The 25,772-nt window shown below is 34.7% G+C and overlaps 1 protein-coding gene across 2 annotated transcripts; it reads right to left on the bottom strand.

The window, feature by feature from the left end:
- Positions 1-286: 286 nt before the first annotated feature.
- On the bottom strand, positions 287-22,930 carry LOC108600826 (bicaudal D-related protein homolog). 2 transcript variants are annotated; one of them, XM_017988618.2, is made up of 6 exons: positions 22,734-22,930; positions 20,694-21,480; positions 2,676-3,161; positions 2,381-2,446; positions 1,814-1,991; positions 287-1,757 (listed from the first exon to the last, which is right to left on the bottom strand). In XM_017988618.2, the coding sequence occupies exons 2-6, from the start codon at positions 21,105-21,107 to the stop codon at positions 1,081-1,083; spliced, it is 1,821 nt and encodes a 606-aa protein (XP_017844107.2). In that variant the 5' UTR covers positions 21,108-21,480; positions 22,734-22,930; the 3' UTR covers positions 287-1,080. The 2 variants fall into 2 exon arrangements, with proteins under 2 accessions (XP_017844107.2, XP_017844108.2); XM_017988619.2 differs by having other exon boundaries at positions 20,694-20,878; positions 22,734-22,929.
- Between the last annotated feature and the right edge of the window lie 2,842 nt (positions 22,931-25,772).

Here is a 25,772-nt window from a genome sequence, read left to right as displayed (position 1 = left end):
TATGAAATATAAATAGGCAAAATGTATTGAATACTAAATTGGTTGCGAAAAATTCTATCGACACTGAGCTATATATAGCAGCATGCGATCAGAGCATCTAAGTTCTCACGAAATTTGGTATTTATAATATCGATATATTTACTGCTGTTTCGAACTCTTTGAAATTATATTCAAATTTAAGTTTACTTAGTTCGTAGAAACGACAAGAATGTGTTTTAATTACATAATAATATCAAGTAACTCGGTTATATTTTATATTAGTTTTATTAATTCACATAATGCCCGTGTTGACAGATAAAAATATAAAATACTTGTTGTTGTATAGTTTTATTGTTAATTTATAGAGTTAAACAATCTAAAATGTTAAACTTTCCGATTCATTGTCCGTATTTAAGGCAAGTTGTTTGACGCGTAGTCCGCGCACATTTCCACACTTTCTGCCTACTTGAAAAATATATTTACTCATCATAATATATTATAACATAAATGCTTTGCTTAAACTTATGCTTAGGTACACTATTAGGTTACAAATATGTATGATTAAAATTTATAACATTTTGATTTCAGTTATCGCAAACACAACGTTTTGAACCAGCAAAGGCTTTAAAAGCATTTACTAGACGCTCAACAAAATAAGGCGATATGTTTTTTTTGTTTTTTGATTTTCCGTTGCAGCTTAAACGAACTATAAGATTAACTAATTAGAGAGGGGGGCAGAGAGCAAGCTTTTATATAAATTTAACATAGGTACGATAGTGCAATTACAATAGTAATAATTATGCATTAAGATTAATAAAGCGCAATTTAAAAAGATTTCACTACAAAGAACACAAGAAGGACGCAACTTACGTACATGAAATTACAACTTGTAAGTACAAATACATAGTACTATACTTAGTCTATCTTTTGCGTATGCATGTGTGTGTGTATCAGTGTGTGTATAAATATTAAAAATATATATATATATATATTTATGTATATTTGCGTATAGCTCCTCCTCATTGCTGTCGGCTTAAACTTTACTACATTAAAAATATAAGAGTTGCGTAGATCTTCCAGCGCGCTGTTAGATTGGTCCAATTACCGCTGAAATAAGCTCCAGAGCTTATAGCTGGACACACGCTTGGCTAACTGAGCAGCGGCGCTGCTGGGCGCTGACGGTGTCGTCTCTGAGGCTGCTGAGCGTCGATTGTTGATAAGCTTGGAGCGCATTTGCTCATCTATCAACTCCTGCATATCCATTTGCCATTGCTCCAGTTGCTGAGAGAGCTCAACCTTTTGCTGTATAGACTCCAGCAGCTGGCTATTAGCCTGCATAAGCTCCACGCGCGTCTTGGCCAGCTCAACTTCGGCCTTGGTGCGACGCTCATTGGCCGCATCGCGTTCCTTTTGCGCCTTTGTCAACAGCTCATCGCGATCTGTATTATCAACGAGATCACCGCGCGCCTGATCGCGCTCTTCCTTCACGTTCTGCAGCTCTACATCTGTAACAGTCACCTTAGCCTCCAATTGCTGTATCAGCTGATGGCTGCGCTTGATTTCATCCTCCTGCTCTAGCACTAGATTACGCGTTTGGTCCAGCATTTTCTTAAAGTTGCCAGCATCCAAATTCAGCAATAGACGCGTCAGCTCATCAGACATGGCCGACAGCATGCCCTGGCGGAATTGAATGGCCATATGATCACTGTCATTGCGATCCGAGCTTGACATTGTGTTATCCATAGACTCAAGGTCCAGTGAGATGTCCGAGTTGAGACCTGTGTGCAATGGAAATATAGTAAGGGGTTCTTAATAAAAGAATGTTGTAGCTTACCAGAGTCGTCATCATGGCTCACTTTCAGCGAATCCACCAGGGACTTCAGCTGTATATAAACCGAACGTGCCTCAATATACATTTGACTGGGTTTGCCAGTTTCTGAAAAGCTTGCTTCCTCCTCATCGCATTCCATTTCAAATTGCAGACTTTTCTTTCCAGACGCGGAGTTCGAATCCTGCGGAAAATCAAAAGACATTTGTAATTAAAAAGTTTCTTTATGACAGAACGGAATATTTATCAAGAGAGATTACTATATGCTGACTGAGTTAATAAAAACTTCAGAGTTAAGACTAAATATCTGCACTAAATGTTAAAATAGCTCGGTTATATTTTTTTTATAAAAAAAAAAACAGAAGTAAGCGTTAAAAAGATTTATAATTATTGTTTAAGTAATTAGAGATAAGTATTAGTCATTATTGGATTAGTTTTAGTATACAGATAAAGAATTCTTATTAAATATAACAAAATGTTATTAAAATGAAACAATTTTTTTTTATTTAATATTAGTGGCAAGCCTAGTTGAACATAATATTTATTAATAGGTGTGATTATCTTTAAACTTACCGCGCCCAATCGTTCACTAAGGACATTATTCTCTCGCTGAGAGCGCTCCAATGCTTGTAGGGTGGTCTGAAAAGATGTAAACAACAGTTAAGATAATGGCAAACATTTATAGAATTATCTTGAAACGAAAACACAAAAAGACTTGAAAGAAAGTTTGGTCTTGATAAGCTTGTTGTGCTCTTGAGAAATTGCGCAGTTCTGTTTGCTTTGAAGTGTTATAAATAAATAAAAAGCTGACAAAATATATAAATCACGATCTCAGCGAAAATTTAACAAGCGACGTGATGGAGCTCACCTCTAATTTTGTTTCCTGCTCGCGAGCATGGCGCTCCAGCATATGAATTCTGTCAGAGGCCTCATCCAGCGATGAGGTGAGCGTCTCCTTTTCCTGCTGCGCATGCTGCAGGCGACGCTCCAGCTCCTGCCGCTTGCCAGTGGTGAGGTTAAGTTCGGTTTTGATGGACTCCAAGCTGTTGACATGCTCCTGCAGGCTGCTGTTTCTGTAGTGATACTGATCCTTGAGCTCCTGTATCTGTGCGCTAAGCTTCATTTCGGTGGCATGCGCCTCTTGTATCTGTTCGGTGAGGCGCGTATTTTGATTTTGAAGCTCATCGATGAGTATGGTCTTCTCCTTCTCCGCCTGCCTGATGGCCACATCTTGTGTTTGCAGCTTGTCCTTCAGTTCGTTGAGATCTCCCTGCAGTTCGAGCACACGCTGATCACTTTCATCCTCAGCTATGGCCAGCTTCTGTCGCAGCACATGTTTCTCCTGTTCAAGTTTCTGCAAACAAAGCGACAAAAATGAAAGCTCATTAAATGCTAATTGCCAACAGATAAAAAGCTTATTGTTTGTTCTATGCCACTGCAGCAATTACCGCAGCTAACTGGGCAGACAATGAAAGTAAGCAAAGTCAACAATGTGCACGTACAGAAAAAAATATAAACTGGCTACCAACAAAGGCAAACACAAGGCTAAAAGTGTTTCACAATGAATTATGTTAGGGTAACATTTGCATTTTAAATTGCAGCAAGCTGCCAATTAATCTGATGAAAAAACACAAGGATATAAATACAACAAGCATACAAACCTATTTGTAATTGCTTTAAAAATAGCAACAAGAGCACACCGCTTTTGTACCACTGTGCCTCGTACCTTTGTTTTCACACTAACAATGCAGTGTTGGCTCCTCTTGACATCATTGGGCTGACAAGACAACCGCAAATTCCCATCATTCAAATTAAAATGCAATTGAAATTTTCACTTCTTTGTCAGTGCAATTTGAGCATTTACTTTTTAACAGCCAATTTGCGGCCAAGTCTAGCTTCGATAGTTTGCTCGCGCGATAAGCGTTTCTCTCGACTAGAACAATCGATCTAATTGTGCTTGCACTTAACGATAAATAATTTGCATAATTGACAGCTTGTGATTGATAGACAGTGTGCCAGGCTTAAATATATATTTTTATCGCCATTTTTTTAGATCAAGGTTTGCGGCGACATTGAAAATCGCATGCAAAGTTTAATCGATATGTGTGGGGAACCTTCGAATGTAAACAAAACACAAAACACGTGAGCAAAGAAAGCTACAAAGGAAAGTAGTAAATGCCTGTGAGAGAGACATAATAATATAAACAAGTATTTAAAACAAAATGTGACAATAGCTTAGCTTAAGCATTAAAAACTCGTATCGCAACCAAATACGGAAAACTCAACCACGCACGTAGCTTGAAGAAATTGAGACACGCTTGCCGCCGCTTTATCAACGCTTAATAACAATAACAAAAAACATAAACAATAGGCAAAATCTAAGCTTAGCTGCTAATAAAATGAAGTGACAAAGCTGTAAATGAAAAGCTTTAATAAAATTACAGGTAATTTGCATGAAATGCCAAAAAACAAAAACCAAAAGATAAAATTAAATTAAATAAACCACAAAAAAATTGCTGCTGCTGCAGTAGAGACGTTGTTGTTGTTGTTGTTGTTATTGTTGTTGCAGCAAAGAGGGCGACGCTCGGCTCGCGCCTCAAACAATTGCAATTGCAGCAAAAAGAAAAACTGCAGCCAGACAATGGAAAAAAACTTTAATAACAGGCGACCAAAGCGTTGCACTGACAGCAGCAGCAGCAGCAGCAACACAGCATAAAAAAAAATATAATAAAGAAAAATAAACAAACAATACAAAAGGAGAAAAAAAATTATTGTACATACTTTCTCTGTTTCTATTTCACGCTCAATGAAATGTGTTGATGATGACTATGAGCGGGGCAAAGACGAGGCGCGCATCAGCCAACAACAACAACGGAAGTTGGCATCAGACGCAGGCCGCAAAAATGGGTTCACACAGATATACAAGTACCCACTGTACACGTGTGTGTTAAAAAACAACACTAGCACTAATTGTTTTGAATATAAAATATAATATATTACAAGTATTACAATACGCAATCTCACATGATGGCCAGCAGTTTTGTTTTTTCTCTTTTTTGCGTTAATTTTCATTACGTATTTGTTGTTGCTTTTTCTTTGAATTTTCTTATGGTGCTACAAGAGCTAAACAAATGTATTGTATGGTGGCAGTTAATTGCATTGCATGATCAACAAAACAAATTGTAATTGTAATTTGTGTTGACGCCTTTTTGGTCATAACTGAGCTATGAAGCTGGCTATAAAAATACCCTGTAAAAAGGCATATTTTAAGTCACAAATTTTCGAAAGGAGCTAGACATAGAGATTGATTAATTGTGTAACCAAATGTAAATATTTAAAATTTTTTAAAAATCGTCAAAGAAATTTACAAAAAATTCATCAAATTATATTTTAGAATCCATTAATGGTATCAATAAACAATGGAATATAACTAATTCATTTAATATTATTCATTATAACAACGTTTAATGTGAGAATTTTAAATGTTTACAATTTGAAATACACAAAGAATTGAAGTTAGGGGTGCTAAAATAATAATTTTGTATAAATTTAAATAATATCATCTAATAATATCGTTGGCGTCAATAGATTAAGGAATCTATTATCATTACAATGATGTTATGAATAAAACATTGAATATAACTAAGCTATTAGATATACAACAATTTTATTCATTACTACATCGAGTGAACTGAATTACATTACCCATAAAATAGTATAGAGTATGCCACAGGAGTCGGTCTTACGTGGTAGTTAAAATAGTACGTAATATGACCCACTTACCCAGCCGCGAGTTGCTTATTTGCTTTTGGCACACTATTTTATTTCACTTCTTCTACTATCTGCTCATACTATTTGCGCTGCAGCAGGAAATGTTTAAAAGCAATTGACACAAATGCAATTCAGCCACACTCGCTGCTGAGTCATAAAAGGCAACTCATTGATATTTATTTATGTATTTATGCAAATTTTTGTTAACTAATGTTAAATAAACTGTGCTACATCAGTCAAAGCGACGAAGCTTGGTAAAAGAGGCAAAGCTTATAACTCGCTGTAAGTTAGCAGCGAGTGGCAAGCAACGAGTAATCGATTGCAGCATTGTCTAATTAAACGATAGTCGCAAACTTCTGTCAAATCATCAATTCCATAGTTAATTTTTTGCGCTGTCTTTTGTCGGTGTTGAAAGCACACGCCACGATAATTGCCATAAATAATGTAGAAAACGTGAGCGCAGACAGAACCCAACGACACAAAGGTGCAGAGCCTCGAATGTTTTGAATGTCAAATGTTTTGCAATTACCTAAGCGGTATATTAATAAACATTTCAGCTCAGGCTGTGGCTGACTCATGGGCATGAGCTCAACCAAGAGTGAGTCAATGGCCCAGGCAGCAGTACCTTGATTTGCTCTGGCTAATTTACAACATATTTAGCAGCATTTACCAAATGCTTTGGCTGCAGTCTGTTGCACCGCGCGTTCAACGTTGCGTATGCGCAATGTGCAATATGCGGCGGCCAACTGGCCTGTAGCAATACTTTCGGTTTCGCCGCCAACACCAAACAACCAACCAACAGCCAACAGCCAACAGCTTCTTTTCACTTGTGTGTGTATGTGGCAATTAAAATGCATTTGCTTTTAATTGGCAGCGTCTTTGTAGAAAATTTCTCAAGCATCATGTCAAGCGGCGCTGTTTGCACTTTGTTGATTGCATTTATAAACAAATTATACGCTTTAATTTAATTCGTTTTTGGCGTTTGCTGCTCATTTAAATGGCAAATTATGTAGACGGCTGCACTAATTAATTACTGATGTCTGATAAACAGCGACGGGAAGCGTAAACTCTTTCGAAAGATTTTATATGCAACAAAAAGCGTTGCAAGCAACACGATAAAGTTGTAAACACTGTTTGTGTAAATACAACAATTATAATAAGCAAAGTTGCCACACTAACTCGTGTCGTTACTGTTTTTGTTGTTGCATGTGAAACGTGCAAAAGCAAATTATTAATTTAATCAGATATATTTGCCTAATGAGCTGTTCTCAATATAAAGCTTTCAATAACTTTCGATCGCCAAGCTTGTGGCTTATGTTAATAATCAATATGGAAAGTTAGTAATTCACATTTCCTATGCAAGAAAGTTTTTAGACTTCTTAAACTAATTTATTTATTTAGCTCTAATTGTAGCTAGACCAACTGAAGGCCTGCAGGCGTAAGCTAAGCTATTTGCTGTTTAAGATTTAAAAAGCAATTAGACAAGTCCTAAGTTGCAATTAACAGCGCTACGAACTGTAAAATTATTTATTTATTAACAATATGGAAAGTAGTACGCATTGAAAATCTCAAGCTGACTTCAAAATCTTCTTAAACTACTTTATTTATTTTTTTATGCTAGCTTAGTATTAATTATATAGTACTTTAGCCTTCAGGCCTAAGTAAAGCTATAAAGATTTATGTGAATTTTAAGAAGCTTTTGATAAGCAATTAAATTCAGCTTAAACTACACTTAAAGAAATTGTTTGCAATTATTTTTTATAGCATAACATTTAGTTATAAATGAATAAATGTTGTTTAATAATTTAAAACAGCTTAGCAGTGCTTTGCAGCTATTATCGATTGTTAAAGCGATAACCATCGATTACTGCAAACTGCATTGCTATCTGCATTGACCCACAAACTAAAGCGACCTTTAAGTTAATTTAGTTTAGCTGAACAGGATGCATAGACAATGAGCTCACATGCATTTTATAATAGTCAGTCTACCCCCACTCCCCTGTCCTACAACGTTGCCAACTGCTCCACAATGCGACTTGGTAAAGTTTGTTTATGCGCTAAGGTCACGTCGTCAACGCAATCACAATCACAACTCGGCCAGCGTCAGCCGCTTGGTCATGGATTCAGAGGCGTGGCTGCTACAGTTGACTGCCAGTTTGAAGTGGAAGAAAAAAATAGCAGCAGTCATAATAATAATAATAGTAGCGCAAAATACAATGCAGGGCGCTTCAAACAAGTTGGCCATTGCTTAATGTTCGTGGGGGCGGCTGAGCAGATGAGCTACGAGGAGAGGATTGAGCGTTGGCCTTGCAAAAGTCAAAAACATTTGTCAGTTGATCGTCAGACGTTCAACATAATATGTTTTGTTTGCTTTGAACATAAATAAACACATAAATTTAGTTGTAAGATGCAAAAATACGAAATTAACTTTAATAAACGCTTAGAGTCAAGGCTAACAGCCTTTCGAATCATAACTATAAAATTCTCAGCATCTGTTTCAGTTTAACCTAAATAAAAGTTGCTACAGTTGAACAAAAGTAAAATTTTGAAGTCACTGCACTTAATTTCATATTTCATATTCGTGCCCTTAGCTTGCCATTGACAATAATTTTGCGCTATTGTTAAAGAAATTGTGTAAATATTGAGCAAGCAAAAGTTTTAAAGCTTTGGCAATTTTTACGCTGTTTAAAATTTAATGGCTGCAGCGGTAAAGAGACAGTTAATTAAAAGTGGCTCAAAGGCTTGCCAAACAACAAAAAAAAAACTACACAGCGCTGAAGATGATTTATTAATTTTTATTGTTGCTGCATGACTCACGCTTGCAATTAACAAAAAAAGGCAAAGCGACAAAATCGCAGTTGTTGCTTCGCTTATCTTATCTTCGAACTACGAGCAAATATATGAAAACATGAGCTTTTTATCAAAAGATAAGCAACACGTTCCGTTGAAATTTTGCACAGCAAAACAACAAAGCAAAATAAACATAAATAAATAACTGATGAGGTTCTAAAATCAAGTTGTACACTAATTAAAGTTACAAACGCCAAAAGGCACAACCAAAGTTATTAGGCCATAAATAGTTACGGCAAATTGTGACGCCCACTGCGCATGCGCACAGCTCTGAAACGAACTTGCAACAGCAGCACAAGAGAAAAGGGGGCAGCATGCCCCAAACATATTTCGCACGCTCTATACAAAAAGATGATGCGTGGGCTTGACGGAGTCTCAGCCACATAAGTAGCCGAGTTCCAATTGCTGAAGAAGCCGGAATTGTGACTTTCAGTTAACTTTAACAATTAGTCATCGCTGAGGTCTTAAAGAGCCACAGACAAGTTCAACAGCATACAGAACTACCAGTAACTCTTATATACAAAGCATGAGTACCCAAAGTACTTGCTCTAAAAATAGTTTACAAACAGAATTGAGGTTTTGCCTTTGAGTTCTTTTGGGCTTTTAGTCTAAACAAGCTTTTATTATTTTATGCATTTAAATAGAATTAAGTGTAGCCAATGCATACTACAATATTTTATCCAACATTGTAAACCCTATAATCCTAACTAATTCGTATATAATACGCACCTCAAGTCTTTTGGAATTTTAGTCTAACCATAATATAAGAAATTATTATATTTATCCAAATATAATTAAGACGAACTAATTGTTCTAAATTAAACTCTTTAATACGAATTTATTCGGATTTATTCCAAGGTTGAGTTTGCCTTTGAGCTTTTAGTCTTTAGTCTAATATTTAATATAAATTCGGATTAAATTCGCATCTCAAGTCTTTTGGAATTGTAGTCTAACCATAATATAAGAAATTATTATATCATTCAGCCAAATAAGTGTAGCCAAGGCATACTAACAAATTTTTCCAACATTATAAGCCCTGTAATCCGAACTAATTCGTATTAAATCCACCTTTGAAGTCTTGGAGGTTTTTGGCCTAAGCATAAGATAAGAAATCATTATATCATACATCCAAACAGAATTAAGTGTATGCATAAAATAAACTCTATAATCCGAATTAATTCGGTTTGCCTCTGAGAACTTTTGAGATTTTAGTCTTTAGTCTAATAGTATATAATAATTTATATGTATGTGCATTCAAATATAATAAAGTGAAGTCAATAATTACAAATAAATATTAATAAGCTGATATTAAGAATCTTATTAAAATTATATGATTAATTAATACTAACTAGGCAGGAATTCTGCTAAAAATCTATTATTTCATTTTTTAAATTTCCATTTCATTTCAATTAGTTGCAATTAAAACCAAAAATTATTTGTTTATTGCTATAAAGGTCTTTGCACTCTATAGTAATTAATGTTCATATTTTGGCATGAGCGCCAAAAATTTGATAAATTGCACATTACGAAAAGCATTACATTAGATTATACTTTGTATCTTGCAATTTGTACAATCAAGATAATAAAGTAAATAAAGTCATTGTTTTATGTTAGTAAAGAACACACTGCAAATGAAATTTATTACTTTAGGCAATTGTTTATGAGCTTGCTAATTTGTCACTGAAGCTTCTTTGCTGCTGCTAAACAAAAGCTAACACTAAACCTAGAAGGTCTTCTGCGTAGCAAAGTTCTTGAGCTTGTGTAATTCTCTCATGTTTTTGCTTTTCAAAACATGTGATTAAATATTGCTCAAGTAAATAATAAAAAACTTTGTTGTTTTGTCTTTAATTTTTAATTGTCTTGGCTATGGCATATTTTTTCTACTTCCAGCGCAATTCTTTTGTGTTTCAACTGAGCCTTATGATTTTTTATACGTTTTGGTTTCTCTAACAGTTTTTTAATTATGACTGCCCGCGCTAATGACGCGACGCTCTCAAAACTCATTGCAACGTTATGATGAAAAAAATAATATGGCAATTATAAAAAAAGAAAATTACAAACGAAAAATTGATCACGGTAAAAAAGTAAATGAACTGGCGCGAAAATGAACAGAGCAAAAAAGAAATGATTAAACAGCTGTTTAAATAATAATAATATTGATTATACAATGACAGAGTAAGCAAAAAATGCATTTGGCAAGGCTTACTAAACACGGCTTCCAGCACTAACCATTAAACCTTAAGCTTATTTCCGCTTTATAGCTTCGAAAGATCGACTGATTGATAGCGAAAGAAAGACGGAGAGATTGAGAGAGTTTCTAAATAAATAAGCAAAGGGGCAAAGCCCTTAAGGTTTGCTAACTTCTCATATATAAAGCTCTGATCTTTGTCATAAACAGACAGACACACCTAAAGCAAAAATTAGCAAGTTTTATTTATTTATATGTATTTGAGTTTGTATATTTGCGCTAAGCCCTGAGCCAGTTTCACTTTTGGCAGCCGAAAAAGCGAGAGTTGCTAATATATTTATTTATAGTGCAAGCTTCAATACTTCCTTCTGAGATGACAGGCAGCTGTTTTAAAATGTCATTAATCTTGAAGAAGTAGCAGCGCTACTTTAACTAATATATACTTAGACTATTAAACAGAGCGGCAAAGAGCGAGCAAACTCAGGGCCAAAGCTGTGACTAAACTTTGCTCTCTCTCTCTCTTTGTGCTGCTCTCTTGCCTCATTGCTATTGACTACTGTTGTTGGATGAGCTAAGCTCAACAACAATTTAACCACAACATTTGTCTGCAAAAAAAAAAAAGTTTCTTTGTTCCAAACGCTAAACAATTTATGAGCTAATTATGTATGGGAAAAACATGTTTTATGTTTCTTTTGTCAATGATAAATTTGTTTTTATCATCAATGAACACTACTGCTGGTTAAACTGCATAAATAGCTGTGATTAATAATGTATAAGGAGGCTACACTAAGATTGCCTAAATCTCACTAGCAATTCACACTGTCTCTTTGCAAATATTACGGTATACGTAAGCAAAAACCATGTTTTTATGTGCTTTTCAACAATCGGTTAGACTACAATTTGCAACAGCGTCCCCATATAAAAGGCTCTAAGCTATCGTTTACATAAGCAAGTAGCTGCAAACTACTTGCAACAGTTGTAGCTCTCCTTAGTTGTCAGCGCCTCGTTGCCTAAAGATCTGTCGCAATCTGTCCATAACTCAAGCGACGACAACAGCAGCAACAACAACAAAAAAGTGCTTGCCACCTTTTACTGCCTGGCAGCAAATTAAGAAAGAAAAGAGTGAGCAAAAAATAACAAAATGACAAGCGACTTAGTTCTCAGGCTATGCTAAATGGTTTCCTGTAAGTGACAGTGAAGTAAAGACGACAAAATAGTTGAGCTTGATTGCACAAGTCGCACAATTAATGCACTAGCTTTAGCTGAATAATTATTATAGCTAAAATTAGCAGTAGAGGAGGCTTTGATGCCTCATACTCACTTTTACTAAATAAAGTCTATTAAAACATTTTGTGCCATTGTTTGACTTTTGGTAAGTTAAAAATTAATGAATTAATTTCTAAAAAAATAGTTTGTTCTGTTAGCTTTTAAGATCAAATAATAGTTTATGCTCTCATTGTTTACATGTTGGCGCAGCTGCTGCTTGAAAATATTTTTATTTTTATAGATATAATAATAATTCGTATGCAAATGAGCGCTTGGATTGTTGCTAATGTTTGGAAAAAAGTTCAATATGCACTAAGAACTCGAAGTAAGCTTAAATTTCATATTTAAAACGCTGAGTAAAGTTTGACTATTCGACTTTTTGAGCAGTCTTAGCTTCCTCTTAAGGTAATATCTTTTATTAGATTGCAGCACAGTGTTTGAAAATATGTTCTACACTTTCCAACTTTTACCAAAAGTGATTGTAATAACAATAGGCAGGTGAATTTGAATCTTATCGTTACATAAAATGAAGAAATCACCAATTGATTAAATTTATTAAGTTAATGTCTTTGCCAATGAGGAAAGATCACTTCGCCAACAGAGAATTTTTTGCATTACCAATCACTAATAAATTCACCAGCATCGTATTCGAAAACAATCGGCTGGAATTCAAATGCTTAAATGAAATTGTATTACTGAACTCACCAACGTTGGTGAATTTACTGAGGAAATCAGCAATTGTTAACAATCGTACTGAAATGGCAACTCCAAGTTTTCTGGCTTAGCTTGGCATTTATTATAAAAAGCGTTTCTGCAATTTGTGATAAAATTCATAACAACCTAGGCAAGAGTATTTAAGCCTGCAGGCCATGAAGTGTGTGTGTGTGTGTTGCTGTATGTGGGAGAGTTGTTCCACACAACACACATGCATAATACAAATGCAATTAAAGCAAAGATTTACGCAAACGGTAACAATAGCAAAAAGAGCGCTAATTACACGGACTGAGCGAGAGCGCCAGCCAGAGCGAAAGAGAGCGAGGAGCACGAGAGCGTTGCGCAGTTGTATATTAAAGTTACAACGTTGCAGTATTAGGACACATGGAAACACACCAAAAAACACTTTGCTAAAATAATGCTGTTTAGCCCCAAAATGCGGTTACAGTAATTTCAACTAAACTAAAGTACAAGTAACTTGCATTACACATTGTCTGTTGCCTACATATACTTATATATTATGTATAACTATATACATGGCATCGAACTCTTTTATTTTTCTATTTCTATGCCTTGCTGCGCTGTCGCGCATGCGCAGCAGCGCAGTCGACGCCTGTTCCATGGGCATTGTTATACGAAATGGGTCAAAATTTGTAGTTTAACTAATTTGATTTGAATTGTGCAATGTATTAAATTTGTTTGGCTCATTACAAACTTTACACACAGCTTTATTTTTTATATATTTTGGCATTTTAATTTAGTTAATTGAGCTACAAATTTGTTTTTAATTGCCTTAAGTGTTCGACCTTGTGGATTGATTTTAATCAAGCTGGAATGGAATTTTACTTTCTTGAATTTGATTGACTAATGTAAATTGCAATATTATTGGCAATTATAAAGATTACTTTAATATAGACTGTAGTATGAGAGTTTTAAAATTTTGCGTGTTGAAAATATTACAATTTATATTTGATAGATGGTATAGCAAGAACTAAGGCTTAAAAATTATTCATGATTCCGGAAAAAAACCTTTATTCAAATAAAAATTGGGAATTAAAAATGTATAGCAATTCAAAAATACAAATATTCAATTTGCGCCTCCAAATAGTAATAATAATTTGAAATGGAAATTAAAATGCTAAAACCAAAACATATAGCAATAAACGTTATTGAAAAGCCGACAAACAATTTGTAAACTAATTTTGTTATATCTATGAAATCAACAAAAGCAAATTCAAAAGTTTTGAATTTAAGTTATACTGTAAAATTTAAACAAAACTTTAGTATATTTTAAATAAGACTAATTTCGCATTTATTTTATGTAAGCCAAATAAATATAAAGGCCAGACTACAATGCCAAACTCTTATCAGTTTACATCTTTCATATTAAAGTCGCTCTTACTGTTCAGAGACCGCAGCATTAACATATCTGGCACATAAATATGTTGAGCTTGTCGTGATAACATAACTCAGACAGCATTTGTAATTAGCCAATATACGATATTGAATGGAATTAAGCTTCGCATGTGTCGGCAGCGGGTATGCATAAATTATATTCATTGGCACTGGCTGGGCTGTCAGCCAAGGGCCAAATTCAATTATATTCAAGCCAAGAGCCAAGTGAGGAGAGTATGCCAAACAGTTTTGGCACATTGTTTGGAACCCAATTTGCCTGACACTCGGTTTTGTATCTGATTTTGTGTGTAAGCAAAAGCAAATAGGCAAAAACTTTATTATTTGTTGGCCTTTTTGGGCTTTCGAAATCGTCTATCATATTATTGTCATCATGCTAACGTTCGATTGGCATATACAAACATATATATTTGGTATATACTATGTACTTTACTATATATATAAAAGTGTGTATTTGAATGTTTGCACGCATATTTATTTGCATTTGTATACGCAGCCGAGTTTGCCAATTGGTTGAGAGTTTGAGACACAAACTCGTTCGTTGTTCACTTAGTCACAATTCAAATATTTTTATATATTATTATTGCAATGAAAGCTGCCCAATTAGCAGGCTCGAGCTTTATATATATATGCATATACTTTGTGTGCATATGTGTATATCTATTTCTATATATGCGCAATGTACGTTATTGGTAATTAAATGTCAGTGACTCAGTTATTGACGGAAAATATGATAAATTTTCATACGAGTGGGTGTAGCTACGAATGATAAGCATATGTTGGCTATATAATATATTATATGACATATGAGCTAATATGCTAAAAGGCACAAAGAGTACATGGTATTAATAATTATTGTATTTATAGAATTTTGTAGCAGGCAGTATTGAAATTTACATGCAGCTTTAATTGATTTAACGCTTATTGAGCTGCATGTAAATCGAAGTTTAATGTAAAGGGTTTTGCATTTTTAATCTTTTTAACATATAATGTTAATTAATATATTTTTTTACTCATCAAATGTGGAATTGCTAATGTGTAATCCGTTGTAAGATGACTAACGAGCATTTCCGCTAATATAAAAGGCAAATATTTAGAAAGCTTTAATTTCTAAAGCAATTAAACGATTTTCATCAAGTTAGTCTCAAGTTAGGCATTAATTAATTAAGAAATGAATATATAGCTAAAGGTAAATATTTTTAAAATAATTAAGAGTAATATTTATTTGCAAATCGAAATGGAGCACATTAACTTTATTGCTCATTTGAGTCTTGAATTTGAACCTATTTGATTGATAATCTAATTTAACTATAAATAGCTAAAACTAATCCAAATCTCTTCAGATATTTCACAATCCTTGCTACTAATCTATAAATATTTTTATTACAATTTTTTTTTTTGTATTTTTTAAAAAAATTTAGTTTAATTTTGCTTGTAAGAACTTTTGATTCAACGTTAACTGTTTGGCTTTAAATAAATAATTCAAGACTTTAACACTTAAATAATTCTTGACTTTATTTACTTACAGTGTGTAAAATAAAATCGCACTCAAATTGTATTAATTATATGTACTTATATTTCTTATACATAAATATTAATGTTGTTAAAAATTTATCAACTGGTATTGTTATTGTTCCCAAGCGTCTCTTTGACATCAAATTATTTTTGAAAGTGAAAATGCTTTCACCTTCAACAATTCGTTATGAAGAAGCAAGAAAAAAGAAAAAAAAAGGTTGCAAATTATGTATTTTGAAGTAAGAAAAGCAAAATTAAATAAAATTACTCCACACACACACCTACAAAGTGTGTGCATGTGAGTGAATTATTTTGAATGGGAACCTTCATGTCTGGCAGTCTTAGGGCATATTTGTAACTTGAATTTAATAATAGCTAAACAAATTGCTGGGGAGGTCTCGCTAGCGCGATAATTATAGTTGCAACTCCCCAACTTTGAGTTTAAATATAATTTGCACATCAATAGAGACTTTGACAGTGAAACAATAAATTGATAACCAATGTCTGGCTGCAACTTAACAAGATAATTGCACAGTGTCAGGCAAATAGATTATGCAATTTATTTGAATTTACAAATTAATTCCAGCCATGCTTTGGTTTAAACAGCAGCCGGACATGCAGCACAGCATTTGAATGCTTTACTTCCTGTATGTTGCAAATAAATTATTTAATACCATGGAAATATGTTTTATGGTATTTAATTACAACTACAGTTAAACCGAAGCTCCGTAATTTGATGAGACAGCAAAGTGCAGATACTGTGACAATTGGTCAACTAATAATAAATCCAACTACTAGCTATAAAAAATATAAAAGCACAAAAGAAATTTCATGTTATAATAGCACTATCGATAGTTAAGATTCATATGATTGTGTTTAGCTTGCAGTTATCGAGAGTTCAACAGCCGTTTAAGTTAGCTTTAAAACGGCTAAATAAACTTGAATTATTTTGTTAGTTTTCAATTTATTATAACATTTGTTTCAATGACAAAACTATTCGATAAGCATGGCTTAAAGTTCAGCAAAGAGTTATCGAGAGAAATTACATTGGAAAAAATAAAGTTTGCTTTTAAGTTTTTATAGATAATCGATAATTAAGATGCCCAGGATTTTTTTTGAGCTAAGCTTGAAGTTATCGAGAGTTCAAAGCCGATTAAGACAGTTTTAAAACGGTAAAATAAACTTGAATTATTTTAAGTTATTATAACATTAGTTTCAATGAGAAAACGATTCGATAAGAATGGAAAATAGTTATCGAGTGTCTAAAGCTCGTTTGGGACATTTTTAATGTAATAAACTTAAATAAACTTAAATAATGTTATAATGGTTTTCAAGTTATTTTTACAACAGTTTCGATATCAAAAGCGATATCAACATCAGTTACAATGACAAAACTTTTCGATAAGCAGCAATCGAGAGTTCGACGCCCGTTTCAGACAGTTTGAAAACGGTAAATTAGCAACTACATTAAGTTAATAAATTGTATTGCAAAATGTAATGACAAAATAAGAAAATTAAAAACAAAAAAAAGCAAAAGGCTGGAACGCCATTAACGGAATCCGCATTAAACAACTGACTACAAGTTTCCCTTGTGAACACAAAAAAAGCAAAAAAAGGACGAACAAGGAAACAGTAATTTGCAATAAGCGAAGAGACCTACAGTACACGATTAAAAACAAAGGCAAAGAAAAGAAAACACAAATCACAAGCCACTCACCACATGACATTTGCAGACAAAGGGAAAAAAAGAAATGTGTAGTTACTGGGCAAAGGAATGGCTTAATGGAGGGCTGTGCCAAACGCAAAACAGCAGGTCAGCAGCTCCAACGCCGCTGAGCAAGAGAGCAATTGACTGCAAAATAATCATATAACTAGTGTGGCTATTTGTCGAGTGACCCTAATTTGCAGGCTGACCAAAGGCGAACTCAAGCTGACCAAGTTATGAGTGTTGGTGGGGGTGTGGACTAGTCATAAAACTTGGCACGCTACAGCACAGAAACGTGTGTAAAGCAATTAGCCATACAGCAAATGGGCCAACAATTTGAGCTACGCAAAAGTTCTGATTACAGCTGAGGGGAGCTGAAATAGCTAAAGTCAGGTAAGTAAGCTTAAGCACTGTATGAAGCTGTGAATCAGCAGCTTAGCAGCAGAATATATATATAGCTTATAAAAAAAAAGATTTTTAAAACTGGTTTGCAACCAATTGGAACGTTCGTATGTAAATGAGTTAAAGTGTTTTGAAATTTTGCCAGTCTTTTGTTTTTGCATATACGTAAATAAAATAAATTCAACGGACACGGACTCTCGTCAATGCGTTGATGACTTCACCTCAGCGTACGTGAGCCCAAGATTTTGATTTTACTTGTGTTATAAAACTGAAGCTAGTAATACTTATAAAAATAAAATTGTTTATATGTGTGCGTAGGCGCTCAAACGATTCTTGTAGCGTAGGAGCAACAAAAGTTTTAAACTTTTGTATGGTCAACAAGTTGCTTTGTCGCATAAAAAACAGTTAAGTGCTTTTTTTTCTACTTCTTATACGGTAAATTGTTTAAGAACTTCGATAGAGCTGTCACTGCTTTAACAATTTCCGCTTGTTATATAAATTATAGTGTTATCACTTCTAGTTTCTGTACTGCATTTTAAATGCATCCTGTTGTTAAAGCTAATCAAAGTAACATTCAATGCTTAAGCTTAAGAACAAATTACAGTCAATGGAATTTGCCATTCTATTCAGCAAACAACTTAACTTAACAAATGCAATAAATAAAAAAAACTGGTTGCTCAATAACGAAAACATGAAATCAAAGCGACTTTCGAAAAGGCCAGAGGTAAATATATAATAAATTTTAAGCTACAACGCCCACAAATATCTTTTGTCAAGTTATATATTTGAGAACTATGCGTTACAATTGATTAAACCAATCGACAATTGTGCTGTAGCCAACGGTTTTTTATTTTGAAGCTTGGTCAAGACAACTGGGCGTAAAAACACGTTTACAAACAATAGACAGAGAGAGAGAGAGAGAGAGAGAGAGCGAGATTGTAACGAATTATAAACTATATATAGTGTAGTGCTATAAATGGCAGCAGGTCATACTTAACTTGCTTGAGAACTACAAACTGAGCAAATTTTTGTTAGGCAAGTTTCAAGCTATGAGCTCATTAGCATATGTATTAGTTTTTGGAGCACAACAATAAATAGTCACATATAACAAGTTAATGCAAAAATACAATATATAAAGCGCCTAAAAATAAAAGTCCAAGCTCGTAAATTGGCACACACGCTTTGATTATTTTTAGTTGTGGCAGCAAGCAAAATACAAAAAAAAAAAAAATTAAGGCGCGCCTTGATGAACTACACAGCAACCACACCTACAACTAGTCGCCAGCCAGCGCTCAATACCCCCAGCCAGCCAAGCATGCTAATTACGTCAGTCGGAGCAACTAAACTCACGCTGGACGGGCCAACTAAAATGGCCAAGCAGCAACAACAAATGTGGCATTGTGATTATGACGCATCAGTTAGTCCAAATCCAAAACGCAAAAAAATATAAAAAATATTATACAAATTAATTTTCGCATACGCACCAAGTCCAAAATGCCACTTGCTAAAAGCTATAGCCCAGTCAAGGTGACATATATAGCTTTGACATGCTAAAAATTTGGCAAGCAGGATGAGCTAGTCAACTTAATTGACCCAAAGACAGCAGCGCAGTTGACCTTTGGCTTCAAATGTAACTAATTTTGTAGCTTGCAACGAATTGATTTTTGTTTAATAATGAAAAGTGGAACATGGGAACTTTGAGCTGCTTGCGCCACAACAGCAACAATAATTTGTTAATGAGTTTTAAGTTAATTTAGTTAGCTTCAATGATAAATGTTGATGAGAACTAGCGTGAGCAAGGACTTAGTTTGAGTCAAGTTATTGCCTTGGCTGGCTATGAAGTCATGCGACAATTTTAAGTGCCGCCCCATGACTAAAATACCCACAGCAGAAAATTCAAGTTCAACGTATTACATGCGTACGGGTTACTGACATTGCCAGGGCACTGGCTTCAACCATTTCCTAGGCAAAGGTAAATTCAATAACTCTGCGGAAATGGCTGGGGCTAATATAATTGATAAGAAAGCCATTAGTCTGAGTACTTAGCTCAAACTATGCACAGGTGACAGTACAAATAGACAATATGCTAATGAACGACCACGAACTTGAAGCCTGTACATCGGGCTAATGCCTTGAACCAGCGCATTGACTGCTGTTGGAGTTAGCTTATCGGTAAATGTCTAATGTGCTATGTCGTGTCTGTGTCTGAACAGGTAACACCCACTGTAGTTCAAGGCCATTACAGCAGTCAGACATTGTATAAAGTTAAACAAAGACGCACAAGTCTTGACAATTTCAGTTATCAACGCGTGTGGCTTGCTGGCTGATATATAACGGTAAAGCTATTTACTTTTCACCTGCAACGCAAATGCAACAGCATTGAAAATCAATAGCATATGTACATTTGTTTATTTATTTACTTACATATGCACATCTTCTTCTTTTATGCTGCTTGCTGCTTCTCTTGCCTTTTTACTGCGCACTTTGTTGCGTGTCGTTTTGTCATTTTGTTGACCAACCAATTTGATAGATATATACATGCGTTATATACTACGCTATATATAATCAATTGTGCTATATGTACTTTTATGACTGTCTAAATATTTCATTGCCCCATTACAGTTGACAAAGCTGACCCACACACACACACACGCAAATAAAAAGTACTGCCATATATTAAAATGAAGTGCAGCTGCAATTTGTCAGTGTAACAGTTGTGGCCACGAAAAAATCAATACACTTCATATAGTAGCTGTATTATTTATGCAAATAGGCTAATTTAGCTAGCACACGTCAGCAAAAAATTTTGCTATTTATTTGCTAAAATAAAAATGCAGTCAGCAGGCTGCAACTAGTAATCGATAAGCTTATGATCGATTGCATTAGGTGGCAACTCCATGTGATAAAAAGTGTAGCCTTGCAGCTGTCGCACATTTAATTGTTTTTAGAAATCAATAAGCTTTTAATTATTGAATTGTTATTAACTTATACCATACTCAAGGCTGGGAAAGTTAGCCACGCGTGCTTGCATTTTAAAAGTGAAAACAAGTTTGTTTACTCACCTCAATTTTCACCGAATAATCCTCTATAAGTTTTTCCTGTTGTTTTACCAGCTCCTCGTTCTTTTCCAGCAGCGCCTTGCCCAGCTCCGCGGCCAGCAATATATCCGATTCCTTTTGCTGCAATTGCGCCCAAACATCCGGCTCATTGTCGTGACGACGTGCCTCCATGGCGCTGATGTAATGTTCTAAATCAATTGAAGCGTCGATTAGTGCGGAGTGCGAATGCTTTTCGTAGTAGATTGGCAACGGCGCATTTGAGATTAAAGACTCGTTTGCTTGTCCCGCTGCGCCGTCCGCTGCTGCTGCTGCTGCTGATTTGCTGTATTGACGTGCACGCTTTGATTTGTTGTTGTTTGATATGGATGAGGCAATACCGGCAGCAGTTATAGGATTTGCTAGCGTCGGTCTATGCATGATCGTTAACAGCGAGCAGGGGGTTATAAATAGCAATAGTTTGGATATTAGCAAAACACACACAAAACATAACACACACAAATGCCGATAGAGAGACGCTTGTTATTGCTAGTTACGATGAAGAGAGCCAGCGGATTGGCGAACGTTCGGTCGGTCGGTTGAAGCGTGCGATTAGCTTTGTTAGCGGCGATAAGTTTAAGATATTAGGATTAGGTTTTTAGATGCAAGACAATGCGTAGTAGTCGCTGTTGTTGTACTTGTTGTTCTTGTAGTTGAAGTGTACGCTGTTTCCAAAGCCACATGATGTTTCCATGGATTTATGCTGCTCCAAAGCAGCTCAGCATGCGGTTCGCTGAAGAGGCCAACACCCGTACTAAAAGACGATGAGACGTTCGTTTGGTTTTTTGTTTGTTTTTTGATAAGTACGTTGGGTTAGTAATGAGAGTAGCATGTTATATGAATATATAATACAAGCGGCGTTGCTGCTCCCAAAAGTGAGGCACAAACAGCTTAAGGAGCAAGCGGTCACGTTGGCCACGTTTCAGTTACTTGCTGCGCCGTTAAGGGCTAAAAGCTTGCATGCATTTATTTACATGCTGATGACATATAACTACAGTTAATGTAAATTGAAACGAAAGGGTTTAAATGCTTGGTCTTTAGCAAAGGCAGACAATTTAATTGTCAAAGCTGAAGCATAATTTGGGCGAATAGCCAGCCAAGTTAGTGAAGGGCTTTCTAGTTAGCTATCAATTTAAATTAATTCAAACAACAACGTTTATATTTAATGCTATCGAGTCACAAGTTTGAACTTTCAAATATTTTAGCTATAAGCCAAGCGCTCAAATTTATAAATTCTATAAGCTTATATTGAGTTAGTTTAAATATACATGCTTATGATATTTACAAGCTTTGAAAAACATACAACGTGACAATACTTTATATTATTTACTTGTGTTAGTTAAGTTACGTGTGTTATTTAGCTGCAGGGAAATTTTATAGCATTGTGTGCGGGTAATTTATTTAAATTTTACACGTCAATAGAGCAAACACAGTTCAAATTGAAGCAATTTTTTTGTATATAAAAATTTCTAATTTTTTTTTTGTTTAGTATTTATTGCATACAGTTTCGTTTAGTATATAAACAAATTTTATTTGGCAAGCACTTCACGCTTTACTGCATTTGGTGGCAGCTGCTTTTGTTGTTATTATTGTTGTTGTTGCTTTAGCCAATATATAAAGCGCTTAACGCGTTCGTTTTTGGCCAACATTTAATTTATATATTTTTTTTTGTTGGTTAGCAACACACACACACACAGTCAAGCACACACACGTATTTAGTTATTGCTTTGCACTTCCGTTATGTGTGTCACAGTTAAATACAGCACTAAGTAGACAGCTATAGTATCTGTCTGTCTGGGGCTTTCAGATTTTATTGACAAAACAACAAAAAATAAACGCGCGCTTTGCATGCATTTTGCTCTACTACAATCGAAAGGTATCCATAAGATACTTTCCACTTTCGCAGCAAAGCTCAACTAAAAATCTGTTCGTACATACATTAAACTATCTATAGTTATGTATATATATAGGTAGGTAGGTAGTATATATAATGAAGCAGACAAAAACCTCGGTCACGACGACAACAAGCCAAAAGAACTTCCGATTCCGATGCCAAGAGACGCGACCGTTTTGGGAGTGCGCTTTTTGGTTTTTATTTCTTTCTTTCTTTTTTATCGTTTGTTTATTTATCTTATGCTCAACTGTCACTGCCGTCGGGAGCTCACGACTCAACTGTTGGGCGCGAGTGTTCGGTATTAACTGAAACTAGTCGCAACGCTACGAAAATTGGCAAAACAATGAGTAACCAAGCCAACTTGGTAGCTTGGCAACAACAACAAGCCAAACATTCGTAGCTTTAGCTCTTTAAAGAGCGCAGCTAAGAGCGAGGCAAACAGGGTTGTCAACAGCTCGAAATAAAAATGAAGTGCAAAAGATAAAGCCAATGCGATGGTACGACATTGTAAAGATAATGCAGTAATAGGGCAACTTATCGAAATTCTCTAGATAAAGTTAAGCTGGCTATAGTTGAAATGTTAGTTATCAGTTAGAAGTGCCGTTGTTTGTACATATAATTAAAGACTTAAGATACAAATGGCATGCCCAAAAGCAAATTACTTAAGCCAGCATAAATATGATAAAAATTAAATAAATATGTGGTTTGAAATTTATAATAAGTGAAGAAATTTATTAAATTTTTATTCCTTAGACATTTTTGTTGTAAACTATGGAATATAAACCCGACCAAAAATATATCAATTTATTCTCAGCAAAATATATTTAAATATTTAAATATATATGGTATTTAATAATGAATATAATGCACTTTTATTGCCCAATAGTATTCCATTAAATTACAAAACCATTTTCGACATTTATGTACTGATTTTGCCAAAAGCAATGCACTAAAAATATCAAATGTAACCTAAATTTAACATGTATGATTTGGTCAACAAATAAATAATCAATATTAATTTTTTATATGATTTAAAATATTTTATTTATATTATATCTATGTGACTAGCTCTGTGTGTGTGTGTATAAAGTAGCTTAAAATTGATTAATAAAGCAATAAATATACTTTTTAATGCTAAAGATAATACAATACAATAAATTTTGCAGTTGTTTATCTATAATAAAGATTCTATATTAAAGCATTGTGACATATTAATTATCTAATCTTGCTTTTCATAAAGCAAATGCTATAACTGGCTATAACCGTGAGCGTGGCAACTCTGTTATGAAGTTAACTCTCTTATGTGCCAACTGTTACACATTGGCCGACCGGCGCTCTCTGACATACTCTGCGCTCTCTCTCTCTCTCTTTCTCTTAGACTCTTAACCCTTTGTTCATTGAGGTTGGCTTACGACAAGCGTTCAAGTGAATTGCCATAAACCGAGCATTGTGCATATGCTACTTGGCCAGCTGGTGATGGTGGTGCTGGTGGCTACGGGGGAACCAACATTGCTATACAAATTTACACACAACGCTGCAGAGCAAACCAAAACAGACAATAGACAGCATAAGAACATCAATAGCTATAGCTATGGCTAGTGGGCGCCCAAAGTGCTTGGCGGCCCAATGAAGAAGACTTCAGGCCTAAGTCTAAGTCTCAGTCTAGCGTCTCAAGAGTCTGCTCCATTGTTTTGCGAGACTTGCAGTCATTACTATCATAAGCCATGTTGCATGGCCTTTTGTTTATGTTTGGGGCGTTTGTTAACGGCTACTGTTTGGTCATCAACCAAATTGAGCTTTTGACTGCTGCTGCTCAGCAAATTAACCAGCCGTAACTAACAGCGAGAGACCCACAAGAATTTTCATATACACATGTAGTTGGGGTACTTAAGTTTTTCTCTACGAGTGAAACTTCCGCGCTTCCGCTTTTGTGCGTTCATTATAAACCGGCTTTGGGTTGTTTGGGGCCAGAGCAGCTTCCTTCTTAAATTGTGTGGCCAGCAGCATTTTTAGGGCATCTCGGCTCTGCTTGTGATCCGCAGCCAGTTGTAACGCTTGCCGATTCTTAAGGCTACCTTCATAAATCTTGCTCTTGCACTCTCGCTCTTGGTATGGCCATGCTCCAAGTCCACTCCGCCCTGCTGCTCCCGCCTAGCTGCAGTTACCGCCCAAACTGGTTTCGGTTCGCATTTTGCTCTACGACGTATCAAATTGTTTTGTCTAGTTAGAGTTTTTAATATACCGCGTAAGTAGTTGGGCAGTCAAGTTAGCAAGCAAACAATATTTTAAAATTTTTTTAAATTTATACATTCGCTAAGTAACTCTAAACTTTAAAACAATGAGGTTTATTCTTTAAAAAAAAATGTTTAATGTTGTAAATTCAATTTTGCAAAAGTCTGTCTTTTTTAAAATGATGAGCAAATTTATTATAAACAAAAAGAATTTAAACTTAAATTAAATATTAATTAAATCTTTGTTAATTTTCTTATTTAATATTATTATTATGCAATTTTTTTTATAAAATATTTAAAAATTTTTTTTTATTATCATTATTAACTTATTTATTAAAGAATTTCAACTCAACAACTAATGCGCGCATACTTTTAAAAATTATTAAATTCATAAATTATTTTAAACGTAGAAAACTGTAGCAAAATTAATGCCTATTTTGTTATAATGCTTTAAAAACAATTTTATTTAATAGCCATTAACACACTCTACACTAAAAAAAAGTAAAGTTTTTTAACATATTTAAAACGCTTTAAAAGAAAAAAAACACATAAACTTTTTTGCATTTGTTGTTCATTTGATCGTATTCCATGGCTTCCGAATTCTTCTTGTTTAGTGGCCATATTACGTTTCGACCATTCAACTTTTTTTTGCATTAACTTGTCTTATAATACTTAAGCTATGTTGTTGCTTGGTTAGCACTGGGCATGAGTCAACAACTTCGGGGGCATTACATGCCATGCTTTATGAGCAACGTTTTTTGTTGTTTTTTTATTTCAATCATGTTTTGTTTTTAGTAGGTATTTTTTTCCGCAATGCATGGCGATTTGTAAGCCAATGACAAGAGAACTTGGGTCAGTCGTTGTTGGTTATTGGATATGTGTGTCAGTGACAGTTAAGGATCTCTGTCAAGCAGACCGAGA

Source organism: Drosophila busckii, chromosome 3L (genome assembly GCF_011750605.1).
Source record: "Drosophila busckii strain San Diego stock center, stock number 13000-0081.31 chromosome 3L, ASM1175060v1, whole genome shotgun sequence".
NCBI lineage: Eukaryota > Metazoa > Arthropoda > Insecta > Diptera > Drosophilidae > Drosophila > Drosophila busckii.
The sequence above is the reverse complement of the archived record's forward strand: the minus strand, read 5'-3'. Positions and strand labels throughout refer to the sequence as shown.

Bases quoted from the DNA above. Each gene is read 5' to 3' on its own strand.
- LOC108600826 (XM_017988618.2), bottom strand. From the start codon at position 21,107: ATGCATAGACCGACGCTAGCAAATCCTATAACTGCTGCCGGTATTGCC. The intron at 2,447-2,675 runs GTGAGCTCCATC...ACATCTTTTCAG, and splicing joins AGCAGGAAACAAAATTAGAG to ACCACCCTACAAGCATTGGA. The intron at 1,758-1,813 runs GTAAGCTACAAC...CATTGCACACAG, and splicing joins GAGCCATGATGACGACTCTG to GTCTCAACTCGGACATCTCA.